The sequence below is a fragment of the Capricornis sumatraensis genome, chromosome 1 (assembly GCF_032405125.1).
Source record: "Capricornis sumatraensis isolate serow.1 chromosome 1, serow.2, whole genome shotgun sequence".
Lineage (NCBI taxonomy): Eukaryota > Metazoa > Chordata > Mammalia > Artiodactyla > Bovidae > Capricornis > Capricornis sumatraensis.
In genome coordinates, this window is record NC_091069.1 from 183881343 (window position 1) to 183908422 (window position 27080).

The 27080-nt window shown below is 38.1% G+C and overlaps 1 protein-coding gene across 8 annotated transcripts in view; it reads right to left on the reverse strand.

Moving 5' to 3' along the window:
* The window catches only part of TP63 (tumor protein p63), a 262441-nt gene that overhangs the window by 82999 nt on the left and 152362 nt on the right, over window positions 1-27080 (reverse strand). For 4 of the 8 annotated variants that reach the window (XM_068976112.1, XM_068976130.1, XM_068976121.1 and 1 more), the window contains exons 1-2: window positions 8978-9013; window positions 8490-8744 (exon numbers count right to left, since the gene is read on the reverse strand). In XM_068976112.1, coding sequence (XP_068832213.1) covers window positions 8490-8711 — 222 coding nt within the window. In that variant the 5' untranslated portion in view covers window positions 8712-8744; window positions 8978-9013. Of the gene's footprint in view, window positions 1-8489; window positions 8745-8977; window positions 9014-27080 lie in introns of those variants that run through there. The other 4 variants (XM_068976082.1, XM_068976073.1, XM_068976092.1 and 1 more) reach the window with 1 other exon arrangement.

A 27080-nucleotide genomic window follows, 5' to 3' on the forward strand; every position in this document is an offset into this window, starting at 1 on the left:
ACAGGGTCATAATCTTTATTAAAAACCAGAGAGAGAGAGGGCAGTTAAGATCAGTCCCTTGAGGCCCCTGTGTGCCTAATTACAGGACCCCTTGCTCCAAAAATCACTGCATGTCTACAAAAGATCTGTAGGGCTTCAAAGAGTCTAAGATTCCTCTTTCTGTTCTGCAATAAACTTTAATCTCAAAAAAATTAGAAGCTGTTGGGGAGAAAGTTATGTCATTTCACATCTCCTTGCTCCAGTGACCTTACAGACATACAAATTGCTGTTGATATAAAACCATGAGGGTTTATTCCACATGCAGTTGCTTTTACTCATGAAAAGACAGCTGACAGCTAAATACCTTTCATGAGAAAAATACATCTGCCCTTCTCCACCAGAGAGGGTGGAGACTGTTACAAGACTTGATCACTCTATGGAAATGGTTAATATCAGGGAATGCAAACAGAAGAAGGTGTAAAGCTCACATATGGGAAGACACCGAGCGCAATACATGGCACTCATCCTTCAGGGCTGACTTGAGGATATTTCTGTCCATTTGAATGATATATTGCATTTTTCTTGAGCCATTAAAAAATACTATGACATCATTATCTGACTATATCTCAATTTCCTGGTAATTTTTGTCCTGGCACACTCTCTATGTGTTAATTACAAATCAGTCATCAGTTAGTGAACTGAGAAAACTGATTTGAAGCCCTTTGAATCTCACTACACTTCTCTGAATGCAGCTTTGGCCAATTTTAGAGAGTTAAGTTATAGAGTCCCATAAACTCTCTAAGGATTAAAACAAAGCAAATATGAGTCTTTCTTTACACCAAGGATCCAATGCTGCATATTGTTATATTTTTGTAAAACAAAATTTGATAGGAATGTGAAGGTAGCAAGGTCACTTACTGTAAGAAAACAAACTGAGGAAAGATCCACTTTGACAATGTGCTGCTTAGTTAATTGCAAGGCAGTGATTAATCTATATGACTTTTGTAAAGAATAGAGAATTATTATTTCTGAACAGAATGCATTCACTAGTAACTTTTCCCTTTGATGTTTGCTCTAGTTTCCAGTTTTTTCATTTACACTTTAAGTAATTGTCTCTTGTCACTGCTACATACATTGCAAAGATGGTCTTCAGTCTGACTATTGTTTTGTTTGGTCTGTGGTTTTCACAACTTTTTTTTTTTTTTAATGAATGCTATCTTTTAAAGATATGGAGATATCATATGAGAATCAAGGTTTCTACATGCTCTTGAAAAATTCATCTTTTAACTTCAGGTTTACCTTCCCCCATGACACCATGCTGGCGTTGCAAAGCAAATGCCCTTGTGGACAAGGTATGCAAGCTCACTTTGACACGAAGCCCATCCTTACCATTTGACTTGTTTAGGCTACTCTCTAGTCTCCCAAATATCTGAGTTTTCCACCTCCAAGTTAGCTTATTAGTCGAAGTGATTTTTTTTTTTAGAAAAATTAGCCTTATGATCTGATCCCTGTTCTTGATGGAAATTTCTATGGTAATTTATTTCTATCACAATCTTCCTCATAATAATCCACCCTTCCAGGAAATCAAAGCTATAGTGAAAAAACAAAAGATCAAGTGGCTGATTACCAAACCTATTACTATGAATGATGACATAAATGAAGGAGGAGGAGGAGGAAGAAAAGGAAGGTGGGGAGGAAAGGAAGAATGGAGGAGCAGGAAGAAGAGCAGGACAAGGAATAAAAAGGAAAAACAAGGGGGGGAGTTACTGCTATTCTTTTTGTAGTAGAAAAATAAAAGCAAGTTTTATTTCAATTTAATGTTTCTTTTTAATCATTGGTCAGTTCTTGTAATATTAGACTTAATAAATAAATATCAAAATTTTCCCTTTAAAGAGAATCTCTACAGTGCATTCAGGAAATCACTCAAGCATAACATGGCAAGGCCCTAAACATCACATGAGGTGAAACTGGCTTATCATGAATACATTAACCTAGAGTTAATTTAAATAAGTTAGGGCAAACTTGCTGACTAAGTTATTCTGCTCTGGACCTGGAGACAACACCCCTACACAAGGGCTTACAATGGAAATTCACTTTAAAGTGCAAAACCTAGAGTTAAGTAACATGAACCATCCCCAAGAATCTCTAAACCCTTTATTTAGGATATTCTTCCTTAATACTCTGTGAACTAAGAAATAGCTTGGATAACAGGCAACAATACTCAATGTTATTATTTTCTTTATTATGGGAGGGGCATAAAATGACACTCCTTTATGTATCTCTGGAGATTTATATGACAGCCCTGGCAAGAAGTGAAAATAACTTGTGATTAACAAATGTACCACTGGCAGGAGCCAAGTCTATTGACTTCTGTTCCTCAGCAATGAAATCTGACAGCTACTCGGTTAAGAAGAGCCCCCGTTAAGGCTCAAGCATTGATGAGACAAGTGTTTCCTTTCGACAAGGAAGCTGATAAATCATACTCATCATGGAAAAGTTTGTCTGTACATCATGTCCTTTGATGGGCTATTCTTAAGAGCCCCAAGATTCCAGAAGGCCACGCAATGGGCTGGCTTGCATTAGATTTCTGCAGAGCTGGCAGCCTTCTTCTGGAAGTCTTACATTACAGGTAACCCGATGACAGGCAGGATGGGCCACAGGCATGCATCTCAGCTCGCCTGTGGAGGAGCCAAGGGGAGCAAGCTTGCGAGACCGATAGGCTGGGATCAATGAAACTCTCTTGGGGAACTGGATGTTCCCCTTTCAAATGTCACCTCCCTAATCTCTCCACTTGCTCAAGTTATATTCTTCAAAGCTCTGAACACAACATGAGGCTGGCATGATTAGGAAAGTCAAAGAAGGGGGCCTTCTAAATCATGGGTGGAAGAAAAGGCATTGAATTCATGAACAGTGAACAATCAAGGTCAGAATGGAGGGATGCTGTTCAGAACATAGTCATTTCCTTTGGCCATGGGGAGAAAATAAAGTTTCTTTTTTTAAAATTTATTAAGGGGTCTGCTGTATGCTGAATATGACTCTGAGCACTAGGTCAAGGTGCCTGTTCTATGAGACCTTCATATCTATGGAAGGAAAAAGTCACCAGAGCAAAAGGGATATATGTCCAAAGGCCAGAGCCATTATCTCAGACTGAGTATAACAGAAAAACACTAATCTGAGGATTTTCCCAGTATTTGCATGCAGATAATACTGTGTGTCACGGGTTGTGGGAAAAAATAGCTCTCAAGATGAATACAGGTCAAGACAGATTGATATTCACACAAAAAAGTCTTGTCCTTGGAGTCCAGCAAAAGAAAGCATATTACTCCCAGAAGTGGTTTATGTAGCAGTCCTCTCAAAGCTCTAGTAGGTGCCATAGAAAACTCATCTTTTCCTTACTCTCAACTCCAAAAGCATTCCAGATTCATTTGAATGACCAGGGACTATTTTGTCAAGTGAATATGACATAATTTATAGCATACCCAGTTCCCCACTGGTGAGCATGTAGGTTGCCTCCAATACTTTTGGCACAAAAAAAAAAAACAGATATTCTTTACTAAAAACAGAGAATTAAAACAACAACAACAACAACAACACATCCCCATAAATGAGAAATAAACACTGGAATTCACCAGGTTCTTAAAACTGGAAAAGGTCTTTCTCAGTGAAGGCAAGGAAAGCCTGCATCTGCTTGGACATACAGGAAGGTTGCATGGCCAGCCTGCAGCATAGCAGCCAGCATATGGGAGAGACTGATATCACCCTATGCCATTTAGTTATGTATTTGATTGGTGGATAATATCACAGTCCCATGGGGCTGCAGTATGCATGTTAACAGCCCAAAAGCACTAGGAAAAATTAAAAAATAGAAGATAGTTTTCTTTGAATTCTCTCAAATTACTACTTATGGCCCAATTGAACCCTCAATAAAATTAATAAACTCATGAAGCAAAGAGATTCAAGTTCAGACTCAGTAAATGCATTTGTGTCTATAACTAGCCAGTGCCTTTACACATGCCACATAATCCTCATGATAAAGAAAATATAAGGAAGGTATGAGCATCCCCATTTGCAGGTGGTACAGTCAGATTTAAAGAAATTGAGCAGGTCCTAAATGCTGCTAGTGAATTTCAGGGTTGAATTCTGCACATAAGTTTCTATTTCCAAATTACCATACTGACAACTGGCCTATGACTGATGAGTCTTAGCTATAACGCTAGACCAGCACTTCATTATATTAAATGGTAGGCCTCTATCGGAAAGTAGCAATTACATTGTAGAAATAAGAAAGTTTGAAATTAAGTCCTAAATTCCATGTTGGTTTGGGTGTGACTACGTGTGAGTGTGTGTGTGTGTGTGTGTGTGTGTGTGTGTGGAAGAGAGAATATGGAAAATGTCATTGTTCTTCACTTTATTTCACTGGAAAAATTTTAAAATAGAAACCACATTTTCATGGAATTGGAAACACACTCATATTCATTATTGGAAACAGAAAAACCAAAAGAAATATGCATATATACTTTAAAAATATTAATTATATTTTGGCAGTGAATCTGAGTAAAGCCAGAAATTATAAGAGAAAACAACACAAAAGGATGACAAGTGAAAAAATGGTACAAACAAGATTTTTATTAAAGAATTACCAGACAACGATGTGGTAAGTGTGACCCTTCCTAATGACAGCTGCTTTTGCTGCTTCCAGTTTGTGGGCAGTTTTTAAAGTTTGGTGTTTTATTTTGAAAGACTCCTTTAAAATGAACAGATGCCTAAGAAATAGATGTTGTATATAATGTGGCATAAAAAAATGTCCTTTGTTAGGTGGTTTCACTCCATACTACACAGGGCCTGCTAGTGCTTGTATGTCCCTGATTCTGTCAGTAAAGAGAAAGGCAGTCTAAATAGGATGGTAAGTAAGTAAGTAAGTGGTCACTCAGTCGTGCCTGACTCTGCCACCCCATGGACTGCAGCCTACCAGGCTCCTGTGTCCATGTGATTTTCCAGGCACGTATACTAGAGTGGGTTGCCATTTTCCTCTCCAGGGGATCTTCCTGACCCAGGGATCAAACCTGGGTCTCCTGCACTCCAGGCAGATTCTTTACCAACTAAGCGACAAGGGAATCCCAAATAGGATGGTAGAAATACTTGAACTGGGAGAGAAGCCAGCCTGGGTTCCTCTATCTCCTGGGCTGGTGATGAACCAAGTAACCTATACTTCTTGAAGTTTCCTCACTTCTAAAACTGGGGATAACAGCCTTGGTTCTGAGGTTTCACCTGAGACAAATGTATGAGAGAACACTTTAAAACGCACATCAGTGTGAGGATATACAATTTGGCTCAAAGAGTTAGATGCTCCTAATGTATAAGATTCTGGTGTCCATGGCTAAGAATTACATGTTTTTAGGTGATCTCAGCAGTTACTCAAAAAAGAGTTTAAATGCGCTGGATTTAGAAGAAATGTAGCTGGGCCTAAAAGAAATCTAACTGTGAACAAGAAAGAACGCTAATACAAATGTAAGTGCCAAGTGCTATATTAGTAGGTGGAATAGACATCTAATTCAATTTTATTCTGTAATACGTACAACATAGACTGCAGACAACTGAACATAAATCCTCGAAAGGCAAACCAGCTTAACCAAGGTCACTTATTGAAATGAAGTGAAGTGAAGTTGCTCAGTCGTGTCCGACTCTTTGCGAGCCCATGGACTGTAGCCAACTGGGCTCCTCCGTCCATAGGATTTTCTAGGCAAGAATACTGGAGTGGGTTGCGATTTCCTTCTCTAGGGGAACTTCCCGACCCAGGGATCGAACCCGGGTCTTCTGCATTGTAGGCAGAAGCTTTACCATCTGAGCCACAAGGTCACTTATTAATGGCAGGCAAAAACTTGATTAGAAGCCAAGTTCTTTTGGAACTTCCCTGGTGATCCAATGCCTAAGACTCTGTGCTCCCGATGCATGGGACTTTAAGTTTGAACTCGGGTCAGGGAACTAGATCCCACACGTCACGTGCCTAGTTATTTGTCTGACTAGGCACAAGCAAATAAATGATTCTTTTTTTTTTTTTTAAGAAAAAGAACCTAAGTTCTTCTAAAACCTTTCTATGTTGATGATTAATACTATTTCACCTAAGGAAAGCGAGTACTTTTCACCATATTCACCCTCTTCAGAGGCACAGACTGAATTCTAGAAGGATGAAGTGACTTGGCTAAGGTCATGAGGATGATCATGGTGAGAATCCAGGTTCTCTGGCTCCCAAGAGATGCTCTTTCACCACAGTGCCTACCCCTTTTGTAGGGTTCTGATACCACTGCTGCCACATGTAATGAACTTTTACCATGTACTCTATAAAACATTTTCTTTGCTGTTTAACCCTCCACTTATGTAAACATGCCTAATCTTTTTTATTGAGACACTGTACTTTTCTGAGAGAGGGACTTTGATGGAAGATGGTTCAGAACTGTGCTAAAACTCAAAGAAAAAAAAAAATCCTTAAGATTTCTGTATGAGGAGGTGGGAGGGAAAAATGAGGAAGAAGGATTAATTTAACATTGTAGTTGCATCACGCTCCATCCCCACTCCATGCCCGATCCTCATGCTCCACCCAGCCTAAGCTACTTTGGAAGGGCAGTGATTCTTCATTTAGTGGCATCAAATATGCCCATCATCGCTCAGATGGACTCACTCCTACTAGAGTGGAGCTCTGCATGAGCATGCTAGATGAGCAATAGTAAGCTTTGAAGATCAGTGATTGTAAACATCCACTTAGTGACCCCTATTCGGAAACATATCAGGGCTCCATTTATAAAATGGCTGTTCTAGTGGCAAAATATTACTTAGATCAATCAACCAATCTATCCTTAAGGCCTATGGACTTAAGTTTATTCACCTGGAGTGTCCACCTTCATGAATATTAATATAAAAGAGACTAAACAGTATGACAACTGACTAAAAAAATCATACACTGAAGAGAGATCCAGTTTTAAGCTAATACTTCTGTTATGGTTGAAATAGGAGCTATGACAGAACAACTTCTCAAACCATGAAAGAAAAGCACTGTTATAAATTCTTAGACAAGTTTGGAACATCCTGATGTGAAACTGTAGAAAAAGAAAGAAGGCACATAATCTGGGGGGCGGGGGAGGGAGTAGATGAGGTGGCGGTGACAGAATCCGAAATAGGACCAGCTATACAAAAGCCTCTGTGACTTTAGGGGTGTCACTGAAACCCCACTTTCTTTCAATTTTCCTTAGTAAAGTGGGAGTTGTGAAAAATACCCCACTGAGTTCACAAAGAAGTGAGGTCAAGATGGGGGAATGTATGTGAAATTATGCTGGAATTTAGTGTTATTAATGCAGATTGGTTTATAAACTCTGTACTACTGGAGTAAAGCCTCAGTACTGCGGCATACAAAGAAGAAACGCTTTCCAAACAAAACTATTTGCCAAAAAGGAAATAATCTGTTAAAACAATTTGAAAGCTACTTCTCCACGAGAGGATGCCATGTGAAAGATTTTTATAATCCAGGCAAAAGTTAACTTCTTTGACAAACGTGTGCCACTTTGGTCTTGGGCATTCTTTGATCAACCATTTAAAACCAGTCTTATAGGTCTCCTCCCTTATAGTTGAGCTTTATTCATGTTATAATAAATTATCAAATCAACTCTAAAATAGAATAAACATTCTTACAGCTTAATTTTTTCTTAGGCTGCCAAATCTCTTTTATAAATATTTCCGTAGGTAGGTAGGATTTTTTTTTTTTTTTTTTTTACTTTAGTATACTGTATTGGTTTTGCCATACATTGACATGAATCCACCACGGGTGTACATGAGTTCCCAATCCTGAACCCCCCTCCCACCTCTCTTCCCATATCATCTCTCTGGGTCATCCCAATTATCAATGTTTCCTTTTTTTTTTTTTTTTTTAGCAAAGTTTTGTTTTTTCCAACATTTTTAATTAGAATCTCTTTGAACCTATTTCAGGCTTCTGATGTGTAGTTCTTGAGGCTTTTTTTTGGGGGGGGGGTACATGCTTCTAAATGTAATAAATAAATGTGTATCAATAAAGTATGAGTCATGTTAAGAGAACTTACATGTATGAACAAATTTAGGCTTTCCTTAATAAATAGGAACTAGCCTACATTCTGCAGACTGCAAACCATATATCCTAGGATTACATTTCCCATCCATGTAATGCTTTACATATTTCCAAAAAAGTTCACACAAAAGGTGAGGCAGGCAAGAACACATCAGCTAGAATTACCGGAACACAGGCCTTTGGTTTCCAGGTCAGGTCTGTTCCTACTAAATGGTACTTTTTCTCTTTCTGGTTCAGTGTGGAATATTCCAAACCAAAATATCTTTAGAGGACAGGGAAAACATTTCCACCATTCAATATGGAGTTCTAAGCTTTGAGGGAGGAAAGCTTTGATGGAGGAGAGCCTTGGGGGGTGACAGAGAAATCCCACATACCTGGGGGGGGGTCAGGTTCAAGGGCACAGGGGCACCCGTACTCTTACCGTCCATGTCGCAGACTTGGCGGTGCTTGACTGCTGGAAGGACACATCGAAGCTGTGTGGGCCCGGGTAGTCGGTGTTGGAGGGGATGGCGGGTGACGGCGAGAGGGCGTCGAAGGTGGAGCTGGGCTGTGCGTAAGGCGAGGGCGCCGTGACGCTATTCTGCGCGTGGTCTGTGTTGTAGGGGCTAGTGGACGAGGAGCCGTTCTGGATCTGCTGGTCCATGCTGTTCAGGAGCCCCAGGTTCGTGTATTGTGGCTGCAGGACACCCAGAAACCCCCATGTTAGCCATTTAAGTTGCAGATTGTTGCTTCTCAAAAGGCATCTTTTGGTGCATGCCTTCCACAGGGATCAGCCTCAGATTTGCTGCACTTTATACTCAAAGGAAAATGACTAATTAGTGATGCATAGTTCAAAACACCAAGAGAAGCGCTAGGCATGTGGGTATGTTTTGTGAAGACCTGCACAGATCACACAGCTTCATGGGTAGCCTTTGAAAACTGAGTCTCCCCAAGAGCATCTGAAAGTAGATAATGTGCTTATTCGCAAACTGGGCAAAAAAATCACTGTTCAGTAGCTGCTTATGAATTTCTTAAAACAAATGAATACCACCTGCTATTTTTTTCTTCTTCTGTCTTGGTAGTAAGGATGAAAAAGACCACTAGATACACGTCCTCTAGAGAAGATTTAAAGTCAACTTGTCTACTGAGCAAAATGGTTGTCCTCCAGATTTTCTTTACATTTTATTCTAAATTCTGTCTCAGGGTACCAACTTGCCCCCCAAAACTGGGTTCATGAAAACTGGAGCGGAGGGAGTAGCAATGTTAGAAAGAAGCAACTATGTATTTTATTTTTTTCTAAAAATACTTAAGTAAATCTCTTTATTCACAAATAGGCAAAATTGTGATTTTTAAGCTCTGTCATATGTATTGGCAATTTAAAAACCTCATCAGATTTACCTTAAGTTATATGGCATGTATATTTATTCACTCAAAACAATAACTTTTAGGAATTAGTGTAAATTATTTGAAAGGAGAGACCACATGTGCAATTTATTTATTTTTAACTTTTTATTTTGTATTGAGGTATAGGCAATTAACAGTGTGTGATTGTTTCAGGTTAACAGTGAAGCGACTCAGCCACACATATTCAAGTATCCATTCTCCTCCAAACTCCCCTCCTATCCAGGCTAGAAAGGCAGCTATATATTTTAAAAGGTAACATGATACCATCCAAACAGCCTAATTTTCCATCTGTTCTTTCATTTTCTTTGTAGTAGTTTATTTTCTAAAGTAGAACATGTGTAAGAGAAATATCATCTAGTTATGGTTAAAATTCTATATTTTGTATAATTCAGAAGTACATTAGTTCATACAGTTTCTCTGCCAGAAATTTTATTTCTTCTAGGAAAATCAGCACTGAGTAGATAATTCAATAAGATGTTTACTGAAGTAATGATTTAACTTCCATTTCATTGACAAAAATAATCTTTACTGTATTACTATCAGAAAGGGGAAGTGAATTGCTCAAACATTGGCTAATAAGCCAAGAGTAGTTATTTTGAAACCAAAATCTGATTCTGAGGCTACACCATCACACCTGTCAGACTGATCAGATAATTCAAGTCATTCCCGAGTTAAACTGAACACATTTCTAGAAGCGGCCACCAGCTTGTGTGCTGTTTTCCCTTTGTGAAAACTTCTGACACAGGGAATCCTCATTGTTTCTTCGGTTTAGTGATAGGAAAACAAATCAGAAGCAAAGAGAAGGCAGTCCTGTTGGTACACATTTTATAAAGAAAATGAGGAGTCTGGCTCTTCAAGTGAAATATAACCAAGAGTCGCAGGAAAAGTCAAATTAAAGAGAACACAAACTTGTAAAGAAATTGATGCTTGAAAACAATTCAACTTAAGTGTAAGGAAGTTATTTTACTAAACTTTAAGTATTTCAGATGGGGAGGAGAAGGACTCTGCCATTCCATTCAGTCCAGAGAGCATCTGTCTAAATGTTAACAGTCGCATGCCCATTCCATTACATTTATACATTCGCATTCCCCTGCCGAATGCCATGTCCCCATTTGCTCTTCAGATAACTATTAATCTCTTTACACTTATCCCCCTGCTGACAAGAGCAGCTGTTCGTCTCGCCTCTGCTCTCCTCTGACTTCCACAGCTCCCTCCTCGCCTCCTTCTTCACCTTTCCCCCTTGACAGGTGAGGCAGACTGCAGGTGAGACAGCTGTGAGAGAAAAATACTAAAACCTGAGGCCCTGATGAAGGTGTCCACAACCCTGGCTGAATTAAAGCTCTTAGGTGTCCAAGCCTGGGGGAATGGTCTGGGAAGGGGATTGAAATTATTATTTGTGTTCAAGTTAGGGGTCAGTATACAAAGCACTCCTGAGCGTCCTGTAGGAATCAGATAATGCTCCCAGAGGCACGTGCTTCCCTCAAGCAGTACAATTAGGGAGGCAGTCGGCCCTGACAAAAGGGACAAAGAAATTCACTGAGCACTTTCTCACAGGCAGTAAAAAAGCCTGTTAGGTCAATCCTGTCCTCCTCCTCCTAGCTACACAGAATGGAACTTCAGCTAATTGTGGGCTTGGAGAAGAACAAAGGAACATGGCCCTTTGAATTTTTTTTTCCAATAAATATAAAGAGAAAAGTTTGGGACCCAGCTTTAAAAGCCAGTGAGTAAACACTCAGTGTTGCTTGAAGGACTTAAGAGAGATGGAAACTCCATTTACCTCAGAGGTACAAAGAAGACCTTTCTGGGACAGCGGTGAGACTGAACATATTGGGTGGCACTAAAGAAGCAGAAAATGTATTTCAAGTCATTAATAGGTGATGACTGTGCCTTTACCTGCCATAATTTTTAATCCCATACAGTTTGGGTGAAATATTTTACTTCACAACAATAGGATTTGCTTCCAATCCTGACTCGTCAATTTATATAGTATAGAGCTAGATTTCTCAGGTTTGAGCAAAGAGCTGCTAACTATTCAATATAAAAAATGGAAAAACATATTTCAGTTTAAGCTTTCCTCAAATTTTACTTTAAAGAAACAAAAGCTAAATAGTATCCTCATTTGTCTTTTTTTTAAAAAAAAGAGTGTAAAACCAATATCATCTTTGTATTAACTAGTCTGAAACACATACCACAAACCCACCAAAGTAAGAACAGTATGATTAGAAATTTTCTTGGGGGAAAAAAAAAAAGGAAATTTTCTTAGAGACTTTTCATGGCTTTACTAAAAATTTATGTCATAAACTTGCCATAGGAAATAGTACTTTGGAAGTTAATTCAAAAAGCATTTAGTTAACAAAAACAAAGGGCTCTTATTTGCTTATTTCTTTGATTTGAAGAGAGTGGACATGTTGGTAAAGTACAATTAGAGGCAGAGGGCAGACCAATATAGCCACGAACAAGTGTTAGGTAGGCAGAACCAGCAGAAATTTATACGGCCCATTGCAAAATGAACACTCAGGGCCTACTGTTCATAAATTATTAAGAGTTTCAAAATCATGACAGCAGAGCATTAAACAAAGCACAGGGCCCTTTCATGACTACACATTTTGGAGCCTATGAAGTTACTCTGTGCCAGGTTAATGTGAATAATATTTATTTCATATTTTCCACCAAGTGAAGCTGGCAGGGTGAAGGAAACAGTACCTGGACCCTTTGTTTATCGTTCGTTTGTAATTTCATAAACACAGATGGGAGAGATTTGTGTTATGCTGGGATGCTAATGAGATGCCAATTTACGATGCCAGCAGCAGCAAAGTAGTCTCAAACACTCATATGAATAACAAAATGTGCCCTGAAGGAACTCTGTGGGGTCCCCTTGTCCCATGTGTTTCTTATGTAACAAAGTTAGTACATTTGGAATGTACTAGGAAGTAGATTGTCCCTTTCTAACCACAAGGTATATTGATGTGGGAATAACCTTAACATACTTAATAGACACTCAGTGAATGAACAATGTTATGTATCTACTGTATCATGTCTGGAAGAAGAGACAAACTTCTTTCCACAAAATTTTTGTCACTCAGTTGTGTCTGATCCCATGGACTGTAGCCCACCAGGCTCCCTTGTCCATGGGATTTTCTGGGCAAGAATACTGGAGTGGGTTGCCATTTCCTCTTCCAGGGGATCTTTCCTATCCAGGGATTGAACCCACATCTCCTGAGTCTCCATCATTGGCAGGTGAATTCCTTATCTCCAAGTCACCAGGGAAGCCCATGTCTGAAACAGGGTATGATCTTCTTTCCAAAAAATATAAAAGATGAAAATGAACATAATTTGATATCTATTATAAACCTGGTAAAGTAAAACAATGGATTTTTTTTTAAACTCAAAGAGATGCTTTAATTCCTATAAAAATAACTTTGAAAGTGAAGATACTGCGTGGACCCTAGAAAATTACCAGCATCTGTAGCTTTAGTGTATTCAGTTTCATTGCAAGCTAGCTGATCTGCCCTCAGAGAGGATAAAGCACACCCTGATGACAGAAAGCTCAATAGTCTGGTTAATCACAGAACACCCTGGAGGTGTTCTAGAACATGAAGCTGGCATGGCAAGTGTAGGGACACCCAGAGGCTGAATCTCAAATTGCCTGCTCTCACCAGTAGGAAAGAGCAAGTAAAGCTGCCATTCCCAAATACGGAAAGAGTGTTTCCTCATTTTTTTTTTTTTAAATCTCTTCTGTAAGTTATTTTGGATTCTCATAGTCATCTATGGACTCTGATTTATTTCTTCAGTTTGGATGATTAGAATTAAAATAACAATAAAGATGAGATATTTCTCCTGACTTGTCATCATTTTAAAAGTGTTCTATAAAGGCAATCCCTTTAGTTTCACTTCATTTTTCTTTCCTGGATTGCATTGTTTGATGATCTTATATTCTAAATATATTGTGAGCCTGAAATTTCTTCTCATCAGCTCAGTAGTAATGTATATCAGTATATATCACTGTAAATAAAATTTAATATTGAATGCTTGGGTTTACACTTATTTAAAGTTGACTTTGTAATTACTTGTCTATAAAATAATTTAATATCAAAAAGAAGTCTAATCAAGTCACATGACTGGTGCATCATATCCCATATCTAAAAATCTCTCTCCTTCAATTTATCTGTGTAAGAGAAATTTTATAAGTTCTCTGTCCTGCTTTTCATAGATATTACTATCTGTAATAGCTACTTTATGGCAAGATGACAACAACAGTCCATACTAAATGGCAAGAGATTAATAAAAAAAATGGGAATAAGTGCCATGTCAGGCATAGGAGAGGCAACTTTGGCAACATATAGTCAACTTATTTGCTTCAATTCAAATAGACCTTTGTCACAGGAAACAATAACTTGCCTACATTTCATTTGAAAGAAATTATAGTTCTTGACTGTTAGAGATGACCAGGGAACTGAACATTCTTCTGCACTCCTTTTTCTCCTAAATGGATCCTAGTAATGTGGAAGAACTCTGAACTTAGACTTGGTGACATGGGGTCAAAGTCACAACTGCCACTAATGTGCCATTTACCCCTGGGCAAGGTGGTGGCTCAGACAGTAAAGAATCTGCCTGCAATATGGGAGACCTGGGTTCGATCCCTGGGTCAGGAAGATTCCCTGGAGAAGGGAATGGCTACCCACTATAGTATTCTTGCCTGGAAAATTCCATGGACACAGGAGCCTGGCAGGCTACAATCCATGGGGTAACAAAGAGTCACACACTACTGAGTAACTAACACTTTCATAAGGTGCTTAAACCAACCTGGACAGTAGTTTCCTATAAAGTAAAATCTAAATAAAATTGAGGAGATTGAACCTGATGATCAGACATAAGGGTGAACCATTCTAGCATTCTTCTAGGGCTGACTATTCTCATCTACAATACTATTTAAATATAATGCCAAAAGATTGCTTTCGAAAAAGGAGACGACTGGTTTCTGTGTTTTTTTTTTTTCTTCTTTCTTTATATAGATTTGCCAGAGCAAGCCTACAAATCCAAATTGTTTCAGGCAGCATATATAGCTTCTTCAGCTAATGTAACCTTTCACCTCAGGCTTCATGGAGGTGCTTTTGAACATTCTAAAAACTCTCCTGGGAAAAGAAAACAGTTTTCTTTATGACCCTGGCTTTGCAAAGCATTCATTCGATTATGCTGTAGCAGACAGTACTACATTTTTATCCCCAAATATTGGCAAGATAGTGACTTTTCAACAAGCCCTGCCTGAGGGAGAAATACTTGTCATTTTTTTGTTTTCTACCACCTGCCTCCCCTCAAAGAATGATGGTTTGTTTCATGCTAGAATTAAACACAATTGATTGAAAGTGCTCCAATTGTCAAGAAGATATTTGTATTTTAATGTCAAATTAAGGCACTATCTTTCCACCTTAAGAATGTACTGAGCATCACATTTTTCTCAAAACTAGGTTTTGTTAAGTAGAGAATATATTTCATTTCTTTCCTCTTCCAAACGGCCCTAGAAAGTAAGTGTTTAGAGGTAAAATATACTCATACCTATAACAAACAAAATGTAAAAATAAAGGTTTTAAATACATAAACCTAGAAAGACTGCAAAGAGTTATCAGAATGTTTTGTTTTATAATACAAAGTGTCAAGATTCCTTTGAGGTCCATAACTCAGATTCCATAACTTACGAGAGATTTCCCTAAAAGCTCCACCCAAGACTGACAAGGGCAGGTGAGACAAAAAAATACAAAGTTGGCTAATCCAGGAGACAACAGTGTCAACAAATATTAGCCATAGTACCTGAAAAGCCAGGAAGTGTGTAATGTAGTGAAGCTAAAATTCAATCCAAATACAGCTAAATTACGCTGTGTAGAGCTCAGTTAAGGAAAAATAAACTTTACATTCTATTATTTCATTAAGTACTCCCTTTTAGTAATAATGACAAATAAAACTATTATCATGAGCATCCTCAATTCTAAAAGAAACGGAGATCACCATTACATGCCAAAGAAGCATTGGGCTTAGCAGAAAGTATAACTTCAATATTCAATAACTCTTGATCCAGATAATATGGAAAAGTATACAGAGTTTTAGTTTCTTTAAAGTGAACCAGGCGTTATTAACTAAAATCAGATCAAAATGTGTTTGAGGAAATTTTCAGTCTGTAATAATCCATGTCAATAATTTTTTAAGTAGACATGGTAATGCTAAGAAAAGAAAGTACATAGTAATGAAGATCTTTAGTGAAGGTTATACCACCTACAGGGAAAACAAACCATGGTAACTTTACAAGCTCATCAATAATGTTTTGCTGGTTTTTACACTGAGTTTACAGAGAAGGCAATGGCACCCCATTCCAGTACTCTTGCTGGAAAATCCCATGGACGGAGGAGCCTGGTAGGCTGCAGTACATGAGGTCGCTAAGAGTTGGACACGACTGAGCGACTTCACTTTGACTTTTCACTTTCATGCATTGGAGAAGGAAATGGCAACCCACTCCAGTACTCTTGCCTGGAGAATCCCAGGGATGAGGGAGCCTGGTGGGCTGAAATCTATGGGGTCGCACAGAGTCGGACATGACTGAAGTAACTCAGCAAAGTGAGTTTAAAATATTTAAAAATAACTTTGGCAATGTGTGTGAACTATTTCAGAAATTATGACTTAAAAACAGGTGATTAAATGTGATTAATGTTTTATCACAGGTGATAGTTTTGCTCACCATGATATGAAATTGATTTCAATAAATAATGGTGCCCATCAAGATTAAAATGATCTGAACCCTGTATGGTATCCTGACTTGAGTCCTCTGTGAAAAGAATCTTAGGTATTATATTACTATTGACTACAACTACTACTAGTACTGAATTCTTTCTGAGTCTTACTCTGGTCCTTATAGTGTTTAAGTGCTTTGCATATATTTACTCATTTAATTCTCAGGAGCTAGTGGAATTATTATCTCATGTTTCATGCATATTTTATAGATGAGGAAACTGAAGCTCCACAAGAGTAAGTGCTCATGGTAGTAAGTGACAGAACTCAGATTTGAAACCAAAACATCTGGCTTGAGATTTACCCACTTTCTTAAGTATCCTTCACTTGGAGTCACTCAGATTTCTGCCTGGAATCTTTATCTAAGAGTTACATTCAACAAAAGCATACTTATTTCATATCTAAAGAAAATGCTTTCCACTCATTAACAACAGGGTATAAAACCTTAACTATTCGTTTGGAGACCCAGCACCTTGCCTATCACTGGAAATTCCCTGAAGATCTGACCATGTCACTCTCATGCTTGAACATCTTGAACAGGTTTCTAATCTAGAGCCCAAGGCCTCCAATCTCTAAGTGTCTTACACCACACTATCTGAGACCCTCCTTTTTGCTCACTAAAGAATGGCATTCCTTCAGTTTTCAAAAGCAAACTCCTTCAGTCTTCAAGCCTTTTGTACCTGCAGGCTGCTTCACAACTGGTCTTTCAGCTTCAACGTCATGTCCAAGATGAAGCCTCTCTGGAGTGCTCAGGTAAGTATTTGTTTCACATTGTCATGGCACAGTAACTTTCCCCTTTACATCATATAATTATAATTGAAATTAATTACTATATAATACTTTTAATGCTGGTCTACTTGGCTAGACACTAACTTATAAGAGATAATAGCTGGTTTGTTGAGTGCAGAGTCTCATCTGGAACCATGGCTGAGACATAGTAGATGCACAGGAAATGTTTAAGAAATGCAAAAAATTTCAAAATGGAAATCACCTTCAGAAAGTATATTCTATTCTAACCCAATTGTAACCCAATTAAGGATTGCTTTTTTGTGTTAAAGTAAATGGCTCCAAATCAGTCACCTCTTTACATACCATTGACCTTGAATGTTACAGTGAATCTCCAAATAATCTCAATGACCTTAACTTTGTGTTTTGATTTGTTCTGCTAGGTGGGAATTGAGCTTTTAACTTTAGCTTTTATGGGAACTAGTAGCAGAATAGCCAGTCCTGTCACTCACAAGGCCATGAGTAATACTTGGTAGCTCACACCTATCTGGGAAGTTTATTAATGACTTCTACTTCCTTGAAACAAATGCATACACATTTTTGTGCCAAGGTGGTAATTCTTACCTGATGGTCTAGATATTATTTGTCAAGCATCTAGGTCAGCAATAAGAATCTAAATCTTTGTGGTAATATAATGATTTACTTCATATGGATAGAGAAACCACCCAGACATAAACTTCAAGTAAGATGTTAGTTTCTGGTAGAGAGGGCCACAGAATTGGTCCTTCCTTCTCTAATTTCCATGACTTTCTGCACAGTTAGCTAGAATTCAGTTTCGAATAATGCCATAATTAAAGGCTTACAAATGTGTTGGGTGTTTTGAGGAACTGAGATAGTAGTTTATCAGACTTATAAACCATTTCTTGCAAATGGTCTAAATTCATGACTTCATTTTCCAGACTTTTAACACCCCCCAACGTCGGACACAATTGAGTGACTTCACTTTCACTTTTCATTTCATGCATTGGAGAAGGAAATGGCAACCCACTCCAGTGTTCTTGCCTGGAGAATCCTAGGGACGGGGGAGCCTGGTGGGCTGCCGTCTATGGGGTTGCACAGAGTCGGACACGACTGAAGCGACAGCAGCAGCATCAGCAACACACACACACACACACACAGCAGCAGTAGCAACACACACAGACACACATACACACACATACACACACACACACACTAGGTTGAAACATTATCCTCTAGGTGCAACTGGAAAACTAAAGCATGAAATAAGGACCATACCCCTCCATTTTACTATTTTGAAGTGAAGTGAAGTCACTCAGTCGTGTCCGACTCTTTGTGACCCTCTGGACTGTAGCCCACCAGGCTCCTCCATCCATGGGATTCTCCAGGCAAGAATACTGGAGTGGGTTGCCATTTCCTTCTCTAGGGGATCTTTTACTATTCTATATATGTTCAAATCAGAAACACTGCTTCCAAGTTCTAATCTGCTTTTGCTTGTCAAGTTCTTCGCTGATTGCTACATTTTTGAAAAGACACTAATCTATTCATTTCATTCTATTTACTCCCCTATGAAAGTAACAATCAATCAATCAGTTTAATAATTACAACAGTTCATTAATGTTTTATTTGAACAACAACAACAAAAAGAAAAACTGAGGCACCACATTTAAGAACAAAATTACTTAAAGTTTTCTCAAGCATCCTTTAGTAATAACACCATAGAAAATAAAATGTGAAAGTGTTTGCAAATCATCAAGTTTATTCATCCAGAGCAAACCACTCACATCCTTGGTGATGATGGAGAGACATCAGGGGACAAAATGAATGAAGGGAACAGTGTGGAAGCAAGTAAACACATTTACAAAGTGACTACAAAGCAAGATAAAGATCTAATACGTTCTGTTTTGTAGAAAAATCAAACACATTCCCTGTCCTCCAGGGTAATCAATTAAGTGAAAGCAGTACACCTTACATTGTTTACTTCTGTTAGAAAGCAAACCATTCCTTACTAAGGAAACTTCTCTTTCTTTCAAAAACTTTGCCACTTGAAGTATAAGGAAATAAATAGCTGGATTCATTTAAAAAAAAAAAAAAAAGACTTGTAAGATGTTAGAGAAAGCCATATGATTCAGAACCTTCAGGTGGAGACCAGGCTTGTACAATGTGTGCAGTTGCCTTGCTCTCGGCACAGTTATAAACAGCCATTTCTGTAAGTATTTATAATACTCCATATTTTTATCTGAAGAGAGCACTCTGAGCAGTGGCAACAGATACATGCCTCCAATGCATTCAGAAACATTATTCGGTGACCCCAGGGAGGATGTAGAGATAAATACCACACACCCTCTTACCCTCCAAGAGTTTGCAGTCTATAGACTTGGAGAAGCAATCAGGGTGGAACAGAGAAGCACAGAGTTCAGAGGAAGTCTAGGTGATTCTGGGAGGGCAGCCAATGAAACCTGAGACATTTTTAAGGATGAAGCAGAACCCCCAGCAAGGTTTTAAAACCTGGAAAGGATCTGACCTGAAGATAAATATTTGGAAGGTGGAGCTGGAATATAAAAGAAGGCAGCAAAATTAATTTTTCTGAATTTTCACTATGTTGATTTTCAGGCTTCCAAGCGCTTTGGGATTATCCACTCAAGTAATTTGCCAAGCCTAAGGCTTATTACAGGCTTTGTACTTTTATCCAGTGTGACCATTTCTCTCTGTGTAGATCTTGTGGAGTCCTCAACTTTAGCCTGGTGACAGTCTCACATGGTCTATTTAAAAGTAATCAAGCCATTCCCAAAACATCTGATGTTGCCCTTTGAGAGGGTAATGGTTTTCCTTTTAATTCTAACTCCATCAATAAAGTGACACTAATCCAGACTGATTTGAGTAAACAGGGCATATTCCCCATTGTCTCTGTGATCTGAGAAAGAATGAACTTGAGAAAGATCACTGCCTGGATTGGAAATGGCCCCTTTGGGTGTTTTGCGCAAGCTTAAAAGGAAAAAGAAAATGCCTGTACAGAGTTCTTTCCAAGGCAAGCTCACTTTGGGGGTGGTAATGCTCATAGGGGTATTATACTAAACTGCACCTATTAGTGGCTTTAGCAGCAATAAGAAAGCAGAACTATTTCTTTTGTAGTGTTTCCAGAAATGCTGACGAGAGTGTTTCATAAATTTCCGCCCCTGGCAAAACAGCACAGCTTGACTCAAAATTCCCTCTTTCAGCTTTTATAAGAAAAAAAAAATTTTTTTTTTAGTCCCATATAAGAAACACAGACAAGATGCAATTCATATCACCATTTTTGCATAAGATATCAGTTTATACTTTACACATATCCCCTGACATTCCAAAAGTGTTTTATTGTTGCTAGTTATTCCCTTACCTAGAAGCACCATGTGCTTTATCTTAACTCCAGCAACTGAATTTTAAATTGACAGGTAAATATTATCTGGGAAAGCTATCTCAAAATTTACAGAACAGCTCAGTTTTCCTTTGTCTTTGAAAAGAGACTGAAACTGAATAAAGTTAGTCATTATTTCAAACATGAAATAAATTTGGAATTAAGAACTAGGTTTTTGGGGCGAGGCAGAAAATGGAAAGGAATGCGTTGAGTAGAGGATAGGGGTGCTACATATCAGACCAAAAAAAAAAAAAAAATCAAATATGGGGAAATTTAAAGTACTGTTTCTGAAAAGATTTTTACAGACACTTCAGGTAACTACTGTTTTCTGCAAAGGAGGTTGTATAGCAACATGATCATATGTGGAACTTCACTGTTTCCCCTAATGTTTGCAGAGGTTAAGGCAGAACAAACCACATTTCAACATCAAATATTTTCAAAATTCACTTTACATCAGTAGAGGATTAGGTTTGTAAGGACAAGAAAGGAATGAGATACAAGCTTGGCCATCCCCCCATTTATCATAGAGCCTCAGTCACCCTCTTAGCGACTCTCTTTGTCCTTTAATCAAGTCACTGAGTTTCCTCCCCAAGTACCTGCCCTTGCCTACCCCACCATCATCTCTTTAATTGCCTAGGTTTTCATCTTGAGTGAGATGGAAATGATGCAGGAGATTGTGGAAGGAGATGATATGAACAGAAAGAAAGACATCTGCCCCAGTATTTCTGTTCAGATCTTAAATAAAAATGTATATCCTTGTCCAAAGTGAAATTTGAAAATTTTATTTCAATGTTTTTTAAGTTTGTAATACCAAGAGCTTGATTTTATTATTGTAATTGTTTTTGGTTAAACTAGGGTGTTGTTTCTTAAAAGATATATTCATATTTGCTTCTGCTCTATTATTTCCCAATTGGGATTCTCACCTTGAACAAAAGTCATACTTGGGATATTGTGTCACATTTAGCTCCATGATCTCTATCTTCTTTTAGAGCAGTAACCAGAGAGAAGAGTTATCTCATTCTAAAATGACTATTTAACAAATAAAGTTGACCCTAATTAACATAGAAAATCAGTCTAGAGTTTGTTCCTAGTTTTGATTAATTTAAGAATGCAATTACCAACTCCCTATAAGGGTTAGAAACCTTATCTATCTCTATAGTGGTCTAAGGAATGGGAACAGGAAACAACTTCACCCAAATCAAGCAATCATTTGGACTAGTTTTTCTTCCTCCTTGCAGGATGACATCTGTCACTCCTAGAGCATGTAGACAAAGTTTGGATCTCAAATTCTGATCATGGCCCATGCTTTCAGAATATGCATGGGTTCTAGCTCTTAGTGAGATAAAAGCCCTTGCCATCCTTTTTTTTTTTTTTTTTTTTTGCTATTTCTTATACAAGTGTTCCATTTTGACATACAGATTAAACACAGGTCAGTTTTAAATCAACATTCTCTTTTCAAGTCAATATAGCATGCTCTTTCATTTGGTCCTATGCAGTTGTTCTTTGTACTTTTATTAATCTTCTACCTTCTACCTAGAATGACCTTCTGTCTTCCCCCTGTGGCTAAATTCTCAAACTATGTGAAATATTACCCTTGTCAAGAACAGATTGACCCACTTCACTGTCTTTGAGAAAACTTGGTGTCTCTTACGACATTTTGCTTTAAACCAGAGTCACTTATGAATGAATACTTTATGTACATACTAGGATTGTGACTTCTCATAAGCCAAGGGCTATAACTGCTCTCCTTTTGGTGCCTAGCACAAGCACCAGGACTATACTTAACTAATTCTCAGTAAGTTGGGTTGTAAGAAAATGCTTCTTTTCCTAAGGTAAACAATTTAATTGATCTGTGGCTGGGATATCAAAGCTATTGTATTTAGTTTATAGACAAATATATACCACTTTTTTGGGGGGGGCAGGGGGTAGGGAGGGGGGAATAATACAATAAATGGTGTGTGTGTGAAAGTCACTCAGTCATGTCCGACTCTTTGTGACCCCATGGAGTATACAGTCCATGGAATTCTCTAGGTCAGAATATTGGAGTGGATAGCCTTTCCCTTCTCCAGGTGGTCTTCCCAACCCAGGAATCAAACCCAGGTCTCCTGCATTGCAGTTGGATTCTTTACCAGATGAGACACAAGGGAAACCCAACAAAATAAACAGTGGGTCTTTATTTATAGGATGACCATATACTTTATCTTCCAAGAGGAACACTTTTGGAAAGTAAAAGGGGTGCTATTGATAAGTGCATTTGAATAGCAGGAGTAAATAGGGACATACCAAGACCACTAGTTCCCAACTTATCTATGGCAGGAACCATAGCTATGAAAGAGAGCTATGGTAGAGAAACACAAGTTGCATGAGACTTTAGAAACAATTCATTTCTACTCTTCCAAAGGTTCCAGAGAGGCAGTGTATATCCTTGAAAATCAAGCACCCGATGTGCAATTCAGAGAAATGCATTTTTATCCTTCTAGGCAGCCTTCAACAAAGCCCTATATCGCCCCCAAGAGCACTCTAATACAGCCCTAATTATACCATTCCTCTGTTTAACATTCTTCCACGGCTTATCATAGCCACTATATTAAATGTGTTAGGACACTCCATGAGCCACTCTATCTTATATTTCTATCTTTATTTTCTAATTATTTCATACTTTCAGTTCCATCAAAACTATCTGACATTTGAGGACCCCAGTATGCACCTGCTTCTGTGTCTCTGCTGATGCTTGTTTCTGCACCTGAAATCATCCTTCCCTCTTTTATTTCTAAAACTTTAGAAAGTTCTCTACTCATCCTTCCAAGTGAATCTGTATCACACACACATATACACAGACTCGCAAGGTTGTCTTGCTTCAGAGTACTCTCTTTCTCTTTGATGCTTCATATTATCTTGCTCACACTTCACATGTGACACTCAAGGTCTCTCCTATATTAATTATAACTGTATATTTTAATTCTCCCTATGAACTGTTACTTAGCAGCGTAGGAACTGTTTCATATTCATTTTTATATCCTATGTGCATATGTATCTGATGCTCAGTAAATATTTATTTACACAGAGTAAGTCGGTAATCCTTTTTATAACTTCAGTTTCTCCTCCTCAATACCACTCCTCATGAATATTGACACATTTCAACTTTATTAAAAAGTGTAAGTAAAAATTATAAAATGTTGATAGAGATGACACCTTAATAAGCCACAGGCCCCTATTTTCTTGTGCCTCCAAACTGTGTCCTGAAGAGAAGATCCGGAATAAGAATTATAGCTTAACTCTTAGATCAACTGTTTCACCTTGACATTTCAATCCATTCTTTTCCAGAACTAAAATCTGCTACCCTACTGGATATCCTTCACAGGCAACGCCTTCCCTAAATTGGGCCTGGACAATAAGACTGTACCAGCCATCTGATTTTTTGCTCGTCATATATTCAAAAGACAATTCTGAGTTCATTGAGATTTGGAAAAACTTCCATTTTCAAAACAGTAAGACTTTTATGGAAATAACCAAGTTATTTTTCACTGATGTGTCTTTTGGGTGTCTGTGTTCACTCTTCCTTACTTACTGATATAAAACAATTAATGTTTAAAGTAGTAACGTTTAAAACTCGATATGGGAAGAGTTTAATTTCCCACTATTACTATAAAGGAAGGATTTTTACCCATCTGCCTCTAACTCACCAGCACAGATCCTTACCAAAGCAATTATGTGCTCCTCAAAGAAAGGTTGGGTACATTTGTGGTAACAGAAATCTCAACTGTCTTACCTATGTCTTTCCTTGATCAACATAAAGTCTCATGACCTCAAATACATATTCCCTTAACATGAAGAATATAGAATCTAAATTCTATATGTGTTTATTTTCTAAAAAAATTTCAGCAAACTTTGTATTCAGAAAATATATATTGTATGATGAAAGAGCAACCAATATTTTTTTGATTGTTTCAGTTAACCATCCATTCATTGATATTTCCTACTGTCTCTCCACACCCCCTATTGAGGATCATTGCTCTTCTAGAAAACAAACCAAACCAAACATGTTTTTACCTTATCAAGGTAAAGAATAAATGATTTATTATCACCACTCATTTTTCCAATAGCAGTGAAGGAAAATACGATCTACAATCTGTGATCTCTTTCTCCCAGTCCCCTCTGGGCTTGAGGGCAACCAATTGTAAAACAAGTAGTGCAATCTAAGACCACAACATGGAGTGAGGAAAGGCAACCAGCCTGACACCTGAATTAAGTCTGCAGCTTCTGCTTCTTACCTCTGTGATTTTACCTGTGGTGCTAAAAATTGCAGAGGTACAACAATGGAAAGTTAAAAAGAATTCATGTATTCACTTCAAAGGTAAAAACCACTCCCATAGGGAAAAATCTGCTTCAGTCTTTGGAAATGGTATTGGGACAGGAAAGACTATTTTCCTTGCCAATATGCACCCAGAGGTCCATTAATTGGCAATGACCTGAACTTATTCAGGTCATTGGAGGTTCATACTGCTGCTTCAGCACTTTTCTTCCTACTCTCAACTAGATTTACATACCAGTTCTTTCTGGAAACTTTTTGGAGCGGTTACCATGAATCAGAATAGTTCTTTTTAGAGTGTACTCTCTCCTTTTTTGTATCAAAGAGAAAAAGGTTAAGTAAAAGGAACTCATTTTCACAGCTATAGCTCTCTCAGAAAGAAAAGTCATTAACCTCGATTTGTAAAATGAGGTGATTCAATATATGAGCCTTGAAGTCTTGAATGTTGTAACTCATTCACCAAAGTACATTTTCGTCTTCATACACAAGCCCAGATGGGGATTTTTAAATAAAATACCATCTTTCTAGGAGGAGTTTGAAAGTTTTCAAAGTCTCTCTCTGTGTCTTTCTCTGTCTCTCTCTCACACACACTTACACACACTGGATCCAGGTTTTTTGGTAAGAAAATGGAACTGCAACTTAATCTGTGAAGAATTTCCTTTCTTTAATGCCTTGCTCTCCAAGCTTTAGACCAGTTCTGGAGGCTGTGTCATTCCACCCTGGCGCACTGTAAAGGTACTTGCTCGAGGCCTCTTCATTGTAACCCAAGGGTGGAACCTTAAGCCAAGCCTGTTGTATCCAACTTGCTTTCCCCTCCCTTCCGGACCCTTTCCTGTTCAATAACAGCTTCCCCAAATTCCTCTCTGCTTGAGGGCAAAGAACTGGAAAGTTAGAGGAAAGAGGAGGAACAGCTTGCTTATATTGTTTTTGAGTTACCAATCCACGGAAGTTGCTGGCAAGTTAAATGGAAACATTATTTGAAGTCAGAGAAAGGGTTGCGATTTTCAAATAATTTTCACTCTCACGGGAAGTGGCATGCCTTTTTAGTCTTAATCTAACAATTTAAAAACAATTCTTATATGATAATCATAAATGGCTGATTCTGTATTGACGGTTATTCATGAATGTTATCAGAAGGTGAATGCTGAGACGTTATAAATTTGGAATGAAATGTCTACGTTCTCAGGGCCATGTGGTCCCAGGCGTTTCGTATACCTCCTTGTAGAACTGCATTTCTACAAAGGGCTAGTTATTCAACCCTATGCAGAAAAGAAAGCTGTTCTTAAGCAATAGAACGGAAATGAAGCCACGGAGATAACACATATTATACATACTAGCGGAAGGATATAAAAATCATGACAAAATACAGGAAAAGACTCAGGACAGTAGAGAAATGCCGCCATATTTTTTTCATCGGTAACTTCTGTGTATATTAGCAGCATTTCAAAAGAAAAGACAGTTGCTGCCTCTTCAGCATCTGACCACACATCCCCTAAAGTTTTGAAAAATGCAGACTCGTGTAAAGGTATTTTCTTTCACCGTGAGGACGCCATACTCTCACATACAGCATGACTCCTTTACCTCCATAAAAGGCAGTCATTCGTACAAATACTTTCTCAACACAGTGTTCATGCAGTTTTTTTTTCTTTTATGAGAAATAATCAGTTCTTTCCACTTCACATCAACTTTATACTTTTCTTAGAGATACTTCAAAGTCAACTTTTGTTTCTAACCTTTTTTATTTACACACACAGGAATCCTAATCTGATTATAAATGCGCGCCAAATTTTTCACGAACACAAAGTCAGATATGATATGACTGACAGATCTTTTCCTTTTTTTTTTATGATCAAAACAGGACAACATTGGATCAAATAGAAACAAGATAATCATAAGTGTTACTTCCATTTTTTGTAATTGCTTAGTAACATTTTAAGCTGACTTTCAATATTAAAGCAAAACAAGAAACTCAAGTTTCTCCACCGAGGACAAGCAAGCCTACTTGAATGTTTTAAAGGAAAATAGGCACTTCCTTTTCCTTCTTTAGATAACTCGATATTTCCCCTGCTATATTTACACAGTTCAGGTGTCTAGACAATAGCATGGTCAATATGAAAGCACTGGCCCGGCTTTGTTGCCCAGTGTGGAGGCTTCCCTTGTGCCTTCTGCCCAGAGTACTATGCATTTTGTTCTGATTTTTAAGGAGCTCTATTTGAATACTCCAGTCTACTTTTCTAAGCATTCACCTGCAAGCATTTTTATCCAAAACACTGAACTCACTCTCTTCACACTGCACTCCCCCCCTCCCCAGTCTGATTAGTGTCAACACAGCTGCCCTATTCTGAGGAATGTAAACTAATATTGTTGTTAGACCTCCCTCAACCTTAGGAAACTTCCTCAAAGCCTTA